The sequence below is a fragment of the Pezoporus occidentalis genome, unplaced genomic scaffold (assembly GCF_034315485.1).
Source record: "Pezoporus occidentalis ecotype Australia unplaced genomic scaffold, CSIRO_AGI_Poc_V1 ctg131, whole genome shotgun sequence".
Lineage (NCBI taxonomy): Eukaryota > Metazoa > Chordata > Aves > Psittaciformes > Psittacidae > Pezoporus > Pezoporus occidentalis.
In genome coordinates this window covers 2,199,123-2,211,692 of record NW_026913115.1, presented here as the reverse complement: position 1 = coordinate 2,211,692, position 12,570 = coordinate 2,199,123, and the positions used below count along the sequence as shown (strand labels likewise).

The window sequence follows — 12,570 nt, the reverse complement described above, 5'->3', positions numbered from 1 at the left end:
TGTGAACTGTACAGAACATCGCACACTATATGGTTTTTTTTCCCTTGCTAATTAGCCCCCTCTGCTGTCACTTTTCTCTGTTTTCTATGTTTATCAATACCCACTGATTGCACCCTATTACATTTTCTTCCTTTGAGTGTTCTAAAAGGGTTGGGACTGGAGACTTGACTTGAGGAAAGAAAAATGATAAAAATAATTTTTTTTTCTTTTACAAAAAAAAAAGGTACATTAAAATATATTCTTATTGTTTTGGAACTCTTCCAGTGTCAGTGTTACTAGGATTTTTAATCCTCGCTTATTCTATTAAGGCGAAAGGGCCTCCTTTTGTTATGCAGTGACTAAATAAGCACTATTGTTTTTTCTTTCCCTTTTTTTTTTAAGCAGTGATTTTGTCTGGAAGAAGACTAGAATAAAACTGTGAATCTCCTTATCATGCACATATTTCTAACTTAAAGGGTTTAGTTCCTTTTGCAGTAGTTTCCACTGTTCCCCGAGGTTTTCTTATAGGTCTGCAGTTCAAGAAATGGGCAAATTATAGAAATACTACAGGAGATGCTGCTAGATCCTTTATTGGCCTGAGACTGGAGAGAAATTGTAGAATTCACTTTTAGTGCTGTCATTTTTAAGAAGGCAATGAAATTCCAGTTCTACATAACAGCAGGAGGTCTTTAACATCATGACAGTAAGGGGAAAGTAAAAAAGTGATAGACCTTAACAGTAATGTGGAGCCATTTGTATCCATGTGGATTTCCCAAGATGTGTAATTTGGATTCTGAGATGTACATTTTTGCTAGATTTTCTCCTCTTCATTCCCTCCCATGGCACAAATACCTACAAGTGCATATTAATAATTAAAAGCTTAGATTATTATGGTTGCTCTCTAATCTAAATGACAACTCTACTGCAGTTAAGAGGCACAGACTAGATGGCAGTATCACTTGCTCCACTAGTTTACCTTCTGTGCTTGCTGAAACATTCCTCTGAACCAGCCTTGTGCATCATGGAGTGAACTGTAACTGCAAAGAGAGTGACTTCATCTGGTTTATGTCTTCTAAGGCACCATGGAGTTTCAAGGACCAACATGAATTTTTCTCCCTTCCTCTCCTCTCCTCTTTTGATGAGGGCAGGGAGCTTGGATTTGTGCCCCACAATACAATATTGCCAGAATTGTAAAGTCTATTTCTTTTTCTAAAGTTGCATGGCAAGAGTGAGCTCTGACTGTGGTGTATTAAAAATACTTCTTTTCCCTGATTATGACTGTTCAAAGCTCTTCTGAAAGTCTCCTTTATTTGTGTGAATGATAGTTATCTGTCAGCATTGTAATGCAAATTCTTGTCCAAAAAATTGATCCCAAGGTGCATCTTTATGCCGTGCTAGGTAAAGAACTGGTTTCAGAACAGCCACATTTCACTTTCCAGTTTTGGGACACTTCTTACAGGCTCCACAACATCCTGTAGGATTTTGCCCTCCTCGTCTAATGTCATGAAATAGCTGAAGATTTTTATGTATTTGTAAGGCTGCCCGCCCTCCTCTTTTGTACAGCCTGTGTGGCTATGATGAATTTATGATTTACTGGCATTTCAACTTCTTCAGAATTGGCAGTTTATCCATAAAAAAAGAGTGTGACTTTTCTTTTTTAGGTACAAGTTTTTCTTTGCCACTTATTCAGCTCCACAGTTACAAGGATAACTGTATTAAGATTATGTTCAGGATAGTTATCTAGCTGAGTCATATAAAATGTTATAAAAATATGAATGAAATAATATTAAAAAAAAAAACTTTATTTTTTTTGTATTTTAAATTTTCTAGATGAAGCTAGTGGTACTTCTCCTGTTCAAGTCAGCTACATTTCTTCAAAAAGTTGTTTTATTGCTGATGATAGTTATGGTTGTCTGGCATCAAATATTCCTGCTTTGGAATTGATGGCTTTATATGTAGCAGCTGCCATGCACGATTATGATCATCCTGGTCGTACAAATGCTTTTCTAGTAGCTACAAACGCACCTCAGGTAAGAAATTCTTTAACCAGAAAATTACTTGTCTGTATCTGAAATTACACTAATGATGATTTCTCTTCTATATCCCTTCTGTAGCCTGTTCAGGATCATTTGGCCAATTTAATAAATGGGGAAAGTAATTTGTATTTAACTTGTACAGTACTTCTATTTTTTTTTATTTTTTTTTTTTTTGGCCTGATAAATTCCATATTGGTTTTGTATGTGTGTGAAAATAATTTTAAATTTGCAAAATTGAAAATAATATAAAGCAATGAAGGTTAGAGTGAAAGTTTATCTCGTAGAGAGCTGGCCCGAGGACTGTCTAAGCAGCTAATTCATTAATACCTTACATTTTGGGAGTCCTCTGAAATCATAGTGGTGTCTGCAATTACTGTAAAAATGTAAATAAGCATTACCTTTAAGGGAGGGTGAGTGAAATAAGAAGAAATAAGCAAGGCATCCTTGTTTTTATCTCCCTTATTCGACTTTGTTGTTAGAACAGAGAGTAGAAAGACGGGAGATACTGTGCTCTTCAGCTTCTAAAAGCCTAAGACAAGAGGTAAAACAGGATAAAGCTAAACAAAATAGCAGATAAAAAAAAAAAAGGGGGGGGGCAGGGAATTATTGGAAGGAAGGAAAAGCACTGCAGAAAAGATGCCTAAACTGCATGGTGAGATAGTCTTATCTAAAGAGTGGAATAGTATCTGGGGAAGAATGGCTGTTCAGATCTCTCAATAAACTAGAGACAGAAAACTTAATAACAACACCACAATAGTAAACCAGAAACCAGTACAGCTTGCCAGGAGATGGAGACTTTAAAAGTGAACTTTTCATTCAGTTTTCATCAACTGCCCATTGCAAAAAAAAAAAAAAAAAAAAAAAAAGCCGTTTAGGATTTAGCAGTTATATATTTCTGTTGAAAACGGACACAACAAAGAATAAAACCAAACAACAAACAACACAGACATTCATCTCTGATTTTCAGAAATACATTCATTTTGTTAATGACGTCTTCCTTTCCTCAAAACATAAAGATTATTTTGCCATTTTCCAAGTAACTTTTTCAGGTCCTATGTAATCTATATTAAATTAATTATTTTCTAGGATGTTTTGTGTAAACATGGGAGTTGTGAGTAAAACCTACTGTTTTAATATTTTAGTTAACTCACAGTTAAAATGTATTCATCAGCATTAAATGTAGCACATTGAAAACTAGTGATTCTTCACACCATTTCCTATTAACCACAGTACTTATATGCTTTGGAGTTCATGTGTTTTGGTTTGGGTTTGGTTTTGGTTGTTTTTTTTGTTTTTTTTTTTTATGATACTGGAATTAAGAAGAATTAAAAGCATATACTTAGATCTCAGGTTTAGGTTTGATTTGAGGTTTTTTTTATAAATGTCAGGGTGTGTGCTCCCCTAATCCTGCCAAGAGTGCAAGGTTTATATTTTAAGTGGTTTGTTTATGTGTATTTGCAGTATGAATGTAGACGTCACTAGGATATCATTAAGGACTTCTCAGGAAAGAAAAAAACTTCACTAATTGTATAGTTTCATTGTTCTTTTTTATCCTCATCTGCCATTTTTCTTTCATCTTAACTCTCAAAACTAGAAGGCAAGACATCATTGCCAATGCTTGTTTTCTTTTTTTTTTTCAAATTAAAGACTAATTTCTGACTAGCTCTTAAGCTTTGGCATATTTATTATAATTTTAAATCTTTAGTCTGTCATTTATGACTCTCTTGGGTTTGTATTTTTTTTTTTTTTTTTGTAGGCTGTTCTCTACAATGACAGATCAGTCTTAGAAAATCACCACGCTGCTTCTGCCTGGAATCTTTTCTTATCACGACCAGAATACAACTTTTTATCAAATCTTGATCATGTAGAATTCAAGCACTTTCGTTTCTTAGTGATTGAAGCAATCCTTGCCACAGATCTCAAGAAGCATTTTGATTTCCTCGCAGAATTTAATGCCAAGGTTTGTTACATTTTAGTGTCTGCACTGAGCTGGTCACAATATACTGATTTTAGATTTGCTAATCAGTAGTTATTAATATTAATGACTTGCATTTAAAGTTTTATATTATTTAAGTTTAAGTTACTAAAAAAATGCAAATAAAGTATTTCCTTTGTACAAACCAATTGTAGTTTGTAAATTGCTTAATAAGCCTAGAAGATGTGACATAGGAACCCCCAGGAGACATTGATCATACCTCTCACTTCCATCTTCTGAGAGATAGTAAATTAGTTTGGGCTTTTATGGTTTTTTTTTTATGAGGGCTTTTTGGGTGGTTGTTTTTTGGTGGTTCTTCTTGTGTTAGTTTTGATTTTGGTTTGTTTTTTCTACTGTATAAGATAAAAAATTATATAGAAAAAATAATGCAAGTGTCTGTTGTTTTAACTTATTAAAAATGTATTTTCTCAATCCAGGTCAATGATATCAACAGTCATGGAATAGAATGGAGCAATGAAAATGATCGCCTACTGGCCTGTCAAATATGCATTAAACTGGCAGATATTAATGGCCCAGCAAAAGACAGAGAGCTGCATCTGAAATGGACAGAAGGCATTGTTAATGAATTTTATGAACAGGTGGGTATGGAAAGTGCAATTTACTCTTTTTTTTAATGACAGTTCTTGGCATTACCTAATATAGAACTAAACCAAACATTCCTTGTGTTAAATCTGAAGGTAAGGTATTTCTGTCTTCTCTTTCTGAATACTGAAAACTTTTTCTTATAGATAGTGTATGAATATGACCTTTTACTTGCTATCAGTTGTGTTAGAAGCTTGCAAACAAGCTCTGTGCCAATGTTGTCCATTTTTCACATATCAGTTTATTTTCTTTTTTTTTTTTTTTTTTGTGGGATGATGTTGATAAACCAAAATAACTTCTACATTGGGAAGTTAACTGGTATGTCTCTAGGTGAAACAATACGTATAGTATCCACAAGACTGGAAATGTATATTCGGCTAACACAGTGCAAAGACAGAAAATATTTCAAAACTTTAAAAATTAAATATTAAAAATGCACATTAGTAACTAATAGTATTAAAATGTAGGCAAGAACTTTACAGTGGAACTTTGGTAAATAATTCTATCAAGATTAACTGGGAAAAAGTCTGAGAATTCATTGCCTATTTTTACTTTTACAATTTCTGTAAGCCCCCTAAATATATTTTATGTTTTCACTCTGTCATTTTCCCATAGTCAACTTTCTGAGGAGTTAACTATTCATGAGGCAAAAAAGCAAGGATTGAAAAATATTTTTTTTCAAACAAGGAAGATAAAAGTGAACAACAAAATCACTTGGGAGATTTAAGCAATAGCAATAATAATCAGAAGTGTTTACGCTTACTGTAAGACTGTAGTATTCTAAGTTGCTCCTTTAAGAAAAACTTTTTTGTAAAACTCTCAGGTCCACAGAAGTGTAAGGGATTATAACTCAGAGTTGTGTATGAGCAACTGTTCAATATTTTCTTCTCCAATTTATAAAATGGGAAAAAAACGTAAACCAAACAATTTATTTTAGATGTTACAGTTCATTTCATTCTTCTGTGACTTTTGGGGGAAGCCATTTACTACAATGCCTTACTCTACTGATTGCTTTCTCATTTTCTGTGTTCATTAGCTCAGCAATTGAAAATCTCTGCCTACCCTGAAGCTGTCCTATAAAGGCAGAGGAATAGCAGCTCCAGTAGAACTAGGTCTCCATCTATGCAGAAGAATACCTCGCAGCAAAGCTGAAGGGAGGGTTATGGGCTATGCAAGTTTGAACCATAGTGTGTCTTTATTTTAAATTGGCCTAATTACATTTTCATTCACTTAGTCTATACTATTATTGTATCTAGTAAAAAGATACAATCCATTTGATGGTTACTTGGTTCCTTAAAAGCAATCTTTCAAATAAACATTTAAAGCTAATTTTATGAGAAGTTCTGATCATTTTTTTTCACTTCTTTTTTCAGGGTGATGAAGAAGCAAGTCTTGGATTACCTATAAGCCCCTTCATGGATCGTTCTTCTCCACAGCTTGCAAAACTGCAAGAATCTTTCATCACTCACATAGTTGGCCCCCTTTGTAATTCCTATGATGCAGCTGGATTGCTTCCAGGCCAATGGGTTGATGAAGAGGACGATGAAGAAAGTACTGAAGATGATGATGGAGCACAGTTGGACAGTGATGATGAAGAAATGGAACATGATCTTATTTTCAGTAAGTTTCTGTACTTCAGTTGGTGCCTATGGTTGTCATTTAATAGATTCAAACATAGCAAAGATGCTTGAAATTGTACAGTACAAATATTGTAATTTTTAATAAGTTTTTTAATAAAATTTTATTAATACCAGGAGACATGAAATTTGAAAAAAACCTCATTGTTATCCTTCGCCCTGTTACTATTTAAATATTCTGAATAAGCATCCATGTGTTAAAATGTGCCATTGGTTTTTTGTGTGTTAAATACAATTACTGTGAATCTCAAACAATCAAATATGCTTATAATTTTACAGAAGTTCAAAGAAAAAAAGGTAGACGAGTGTTTTGCCAGCTAATACATCATCTCAGTGAAAATCACAAAATATGGAAGAAAATGGTTGAAGAGGAAGAAAAAATAAAAGCTGAAGGAGCTAAACTGCTGAGTGAGATCTCACCTTTACCTCAAGCAGATGAAATTCAGGTTATTGAGGAAGCTGATGAAGATGATGAGCGACAACTAGAAGACAAGACATGCTAAGAAATCTTCAGTGGTGTCCAGTATGATGATAGTCTATTTTTTTTTCCACTGTGCTGACTTTAGCCTGACACATTTCACATAAAATTTGAAAGGCCTTAATACTGTGAGAGGATTCTTTCTACTCTAGTGGAATCCCACTCCTATGCACTTTTGCCACACAGAATATGAAACTTTATTCAAAGATTGAGTATTGTATACCCTGATGCAAAGTTCTTTATGCCTTAGTTGGTATAAAATATCCTGATAAAATGCTGCCTTGCTGAATATGGAACTCATTTTTCTTGAGGTACCTGCAATTTTTAAAAGCATTCAGTGACTTCTGTTACCAAAGTGGCAAGAACTTTTCGCTAACAAGGAAATTTAGGATGAATCCTAATATTGTCTTGAGTTGTTTATTTCATGTTGGTTTTGAACATAAATGAGAAAAAGTCTGTGCCTCTAAGAAAACTATGTTATCATTGCAGTGCAAGCCTGTTGTGGGGTGTCTACTTAGTGCAGTAGTGTGCTTAATGTAGTCACCTCAGCACCTGTTCAATGACTGTGACATAAATGCTGAGTTCTGACATTTGTGGTTTAAAAAAACAATAATAATCCAGGTGCATCTATTTCTGATGCTTTTTATTATTGTGCATAACCTGATGTTTTATTTTTGCAGAAAATATTAAGGTTTGCAGTGGGTGTTCATGATAATTCGTCAAATACAAGGCCGTTATCATCTGTTGCCTTGTTGTTTTGTGGTAGAACATTAAAAACCTTTTCTGCTACTTAAATTATTAAGGAATTTTATTCTTTAAGTCTAATGCTATATTTCCTGCCCTTACTCAGGTTCCTGTTTAAAAACAAGTCAACCACATTGTAGATTTTTACCTTGCACCAATTTCCGGTATTAAATTTTAGGGAAATAAGATTGTATTTCATTTACTCTTTATATGTAAAACTTTAGGAGAATTAAACTTTAAAAAAAAAAAAGAAAGATAAACTACTGTTTCAAAATGGCTAGTGTATTTTAATGTGCCCTGCATTATATTGCTTTCAAATGGAAAGCAGTTGGTGAAAACTGCATGTAAAGCCTAATAGTAAGATAAACATCACTGTCTTATATTAAATTTTAGATTGTTGAGTTTTTAAATAAAACTTAGACATTCCACACATGTATTTTTAGAATCACTACCATTGTAGTCTAAATAATAAGAAAAAAAGGCATAAATTTGGCTACAGGTATGCAAGCAAGTTACAAACTAAACTAGTTTTAAAAGTGCACCTTTTAGTACTGAACTTTTATAGGTTGTGCAGTCGAAATGAATAGAAACAAATGCAATTCCTAAACTTAGCATATTTGTGTTTACATTTAAAACAGTGGACTTGAAAAAAAGATAACAATCCTAAGAAAACCTTGTGTAAATTGTATTGCACTATGTTACACAAACAAATTTTTATTTTGCTCTTTGATTGGCCAGTTTAAATAACTGAAAGGAATTCTTTTTTTATTATTATTATTTTCTACTAATAAGCTTTTTGTTCATCCATTTAGAAGACCACTGAGATGTGCTTTTGCTATTTTATATATTCAGTGCCAAATCCCCCTTTGCTGCCATTATTACTATCACTGCATTTTTTGTAACATAAGCAGTGTTAAAAAACAGGTATTTCTGTCATTAATAAAATGTTGCACTACTGAAGCTGGCACTTACTGATCATTCACTTGTATTTTACTTATCTTGTTCGTATATTTTCCTCACAGATAATTTGAAGTCTACAGAAATTATGCTTGTTTCAGTATGCTGTTTTGTCAGCATTTTGTGTGTAGATTTTGTGTTTGTGTATAAAAAAATTCACTTTATAACTGTTTAGTTTCATTCTACTTTAACTGAAAAAAGATGCAAATGAGCTTGTCTGAAGTTACTGCTATATTATTCTACATAACAGTTTTCCATTTAGTTTCCTTTTAAAAATGAATATTTAAAACTAATACAAAGAAAAAATAAGAAGGTAAAAATAACATTTTATCTATTACCAAAGCATTGGCAGCATTTATATCTGGTGACAACTTTGCCAGCAACTTTTTTATCTCAGAGTTTCCTTAAACTCTTTAGAAATACTGAAGCAATTTTAAAATTCAGAAAAAAGTAGCAAAACTCAGTGTTTATTTAATAAAATGTAGTGCTGATACATATTTCCAGTTAGATATTTTCAAGTTACAATACCTTGCTTCAAAGATACATTTAATTATTAATGTATTCAGAATCCACCTTAAAATATTTATTTCTGTATACAGAATATATAACTAATTGGTACTCTACGAGCAAGTAGAAAAGAATGTACAAATGTTATCAAAGGTTGGTTCAGAGCATGTTTGCAGAAGTGGATGTAACAGTAGCTAAAGGTGTCTTACTTGTTCAGAAATAATAATGGAAGGTCAATTGAATGTTGGCTGAGCTGTTGTCAACAATAATACATCTCCATATAAGGCATATCACTTATTCTGGTAACAACCCAATGAGATATTACAACCAATCTACATCTGTGATCACACATCAATTCACAGCTACCAAGGAATGCTAAGGAGCACAGAAAAGTATGCAAAACACACCTAAAATACTTTCTAAGGCAATACTTTTTTTTTTTTCTGAAGTATGATGAATTAGCCTGCTCTGAAGTTTCTGCTGCTACAGTAGATATAGAATCATACAATAGTTCCAACTAGTTTCATCTAGTCCCAACCCATGGCCAGGGACACCTCACACTAAACCATGTCACCCAAGGCCTCATCCAACCTGGTCTTGAATACTGCCAGGGATGGAGCGTTCACAACCTCCCTGGGCAACCCATTCCAGTGCCTCACCACCCTAACAGGAAAGAATTTCCTCCTTATATCCAATCTAAACTTCCCCTGTTTAAGTTTGAACCCATTACCCCTTGTCCTATCGCTACAGTCTCTAATGAAGAGTCCCTCCCCAGCATCCCTATAGGCCCCCTTCAGATACTGGAAGGCTGCTATGAGGTCTCAACACAGCCTTCTCTTCTCCAGGCTGAACAGCCCCAACTTTCTCAGCCTATCTTCATACGGGAGGTGCTCCAGTCCCCTGATCATCCTCGTGGCCCTCCTCTGCACTTGTTCCAACAGTTCCATGTCCTTTTTATGTTGAGGACACCAGAACTGCACACAATACTCCAAGTGAAGTCTCACAAGAGCAGAGTAGAGGGGCAGGATCACCTCCTTTGACCTGCTGGTCACACTCCTTTTGATGCAGCCCAGGATACGGTTGGCTTTCTGGGCTGTGAGCGCACACTGAAGCCGGCTCATGTTCAGTTTCTCATCAAACAACACCCCAAGTCCTTCTCCACAGGGCTGCTCTGAATCTCTTCTCTGCCCAACCTGTAGCTGTGCCTGGGATTCCTCCGACCCAGGTGTAGGACCCTTGCACTTGGCACGGTTAAGCTTCACGAGGTTGGCATCAGCCCACCTCACAAGCATGTCAAGGTCCCTCTGGATGGCATTCCTTCCCTCCAGCGTATCAACTGAACCACACAGCTTGGTGTCATTGGCAAACTTGCTGAGGGCGCACTCAATCCCACTGTCCATGTCAGCGACAAAGATGTTGAACAAGACTGGTCCCAACACTGATCCCTGAGGGACACCACTCGTTACTGGTCTCCAGCTGGACATTGAGCCATTGACCACAACTCTTTGCGTGTGGCCATCCAGCCAGTTCTTCATCCACCGAGTGGTCCATCCATCAAATTGATGTCTCTCCAATTTAGAGACAAGGATGTCGTGTGGAACAGTGTCAAACGCTTTGCACAAGTCCAGGTAGATGACATCAACTGCTCTACCCCTGTCCATCAGTTCTGTAGCCCCATCATAGAAGGCCACCAAATTGGTCAGGCAGGATTTCCCCTTAGTGAAGCCATGCTGGCTGTCACCAAGCACCTTGTTGTTTTTCATGTGCCTTAGCATGCCTTCCAGGAGAACCTGCTCCAAGATTTTGCCAGGCACAGAGGTGAGACTGACTGGTCTGTAGTTCCCTGGGTCACCCATTTTCCCCTTCTTGAACATGGGGGTTATATTTCCCTTTTTCCAGTCATTGGGAGCTTCAACTGACTGCCATGATTTCTCAAATATGGCCAGCGGCTTCAGGACCCACGGATGGATTTCATCAGGACCCATGGACTTGTGCAGTGTATACTTTTTATGGATAATGTTCTCAGGTTTAAGTAAAGTCTTCAGCCCCTTTCCTATCGAAAATGTCCCATCACCTCATTGCCTTTTACAATGTGTGTTGGATTACTTGCTTCTATGCATAGAGTGGATACAGAACTTCACTACAAAGTTTTCTGTAAGGACCTAATTCCTTCCGTGCCTCTGGAGATCTGGTGCTGAACTTGTCAAAACTAACTACATGGATCCTTTTCCCATGAATTCTTCCTCCATGACAAACTTGATTGGTAAGTCTAAGATTCAGAATGAAACGACTGGTGTAACATTGCTTATGGTAAATCCAAATTAACAAAGTTTTGCAAGACCTGATTTGCTCTGCGTATAGAACCATTTCTGTTCTTGGATTCAATTTTAGCCACAACCAGTGGCAGGTAAATCAACAGAAGGAGTTACCAGAATACAAGAAGTCACTTTTAACATTGGTGCTTCCTCCTTGGCAGGCATAGTTGAGGCTGGGCTTCTGGTTCCTCTAAAAGTATACACGGAATTTGAGGTAATCCAGTTCGTGGTACTAACATTTACAGTGCAGTACTTTCCCTTTTGTCCAAAAAACATTTGAGAAGGTCTGAGAGGTGCAGAAGTGGAAGTTATTTTAAAAAATATAATAAAATAACATGTTTTCATACACTGACTGATGAGTGTGAGATCAGGAACCCATCTGAGAGACATGCTTTGGAGTAAAAGGATGGAGTTGGTTTAGTGATAAGAATTAGAAAGGAGATGTTAAGGATGGCATACACTCACACATGGTTCTTCTTCAGAAGAGAGACACTGTTTATTGTTTCCAGCCAGTTTATTGTCTTCAATAGAATGTGGAAACAGGATAACTTTGGTAAGAATATTTGGATTATTAAAATGAAAATAGAAATTAAAATTAAATTATACTACTAATAACAAATTTTCTTAAACTTGTAATGCAAGTTTAAGAACATTTATTTCTTTGTCACCAATAAAGATTAGATGAGGGAAAAGAAATACATGACATTGGTAAAATGAGGTACAAAAATTATGATCAAAGGAGTGTTTTGGGTTTTTTTTCTTCAGCTTTCTTCAGAATTGTGTTTGTGGACAACATGGTGCTTTATGTCTGTATTAAGGCAAATGAGGTTATGAATTGCTTTCATTTTTGCAAATAATTTTCCTTTTAATATCTTCTGAAGGAAGCCTTGAACTTGCTATAGGAATCATACCGCAGACTCTCAGAGATGAAGCTGGCAAAAGAACATCTGTAAACTAGTCCCTATCTGATTTCATTTAATAGGGCCATAAGTAATTAGTACTTTTGTCCTCTGCTAAATGAGAAAGAATAAAGTCTTGTATTTCAGAAGAAAGAGAAAATTATGCTTATGGAGTAAGCTGCTATAGAACAAACATTCCAATGTGCTTGAGTTTCCAGTTGGCAGTGACCCTCCTGGCATAGTGTACATCCCCCACATCCGATTGAATCTACCTAATAGATACAGAACTTTTCTGTCTCAGTGGTTTTGCTGGACATTCATTAATCACATTTCTCTAAGACATTTCTGGCTTAGACTGGAAAGAATACTTCTGGTTACCTGCAACACTCAAGATTAGAAAAAAAAAAAAAAAAAAGAGTAACTAGCAATTGCTTTTATAG

General features: G+C 35.5%; 1 protein-coding gene across 1 annotated transcript in view; it reads left to right on the top strand.

Moving 5' to 3' along the window:
* Positions 1-9,204, top strand: part of PDE3B (phosphodiesterase 3B) — a 93,830-nt gene extending 84,626 nt beyond the window's left edge. Inside the window, 5 exon segments of the mRNA XM_062608896.1 lie at positions 1,810-2,009; positions 3,772-3,975; positions 4,428-4,589; positions 5,967-6,213; positions 6,510-9,204. Of these exon segments, the coding sequence (XP_062464880.1) occupies positions 1,810-2,009; positions 3,772-3,975; positions 4,428-4,589; positions 5,967-6,213; positions 6,510-6,733 (1,037 nt within the window). The 3' untranslated portion in view covers positions 6,734-9,204.
* The last annotated feature ends 3,366 nt before the right edge of the window (positions 9,205-12,570 follow it).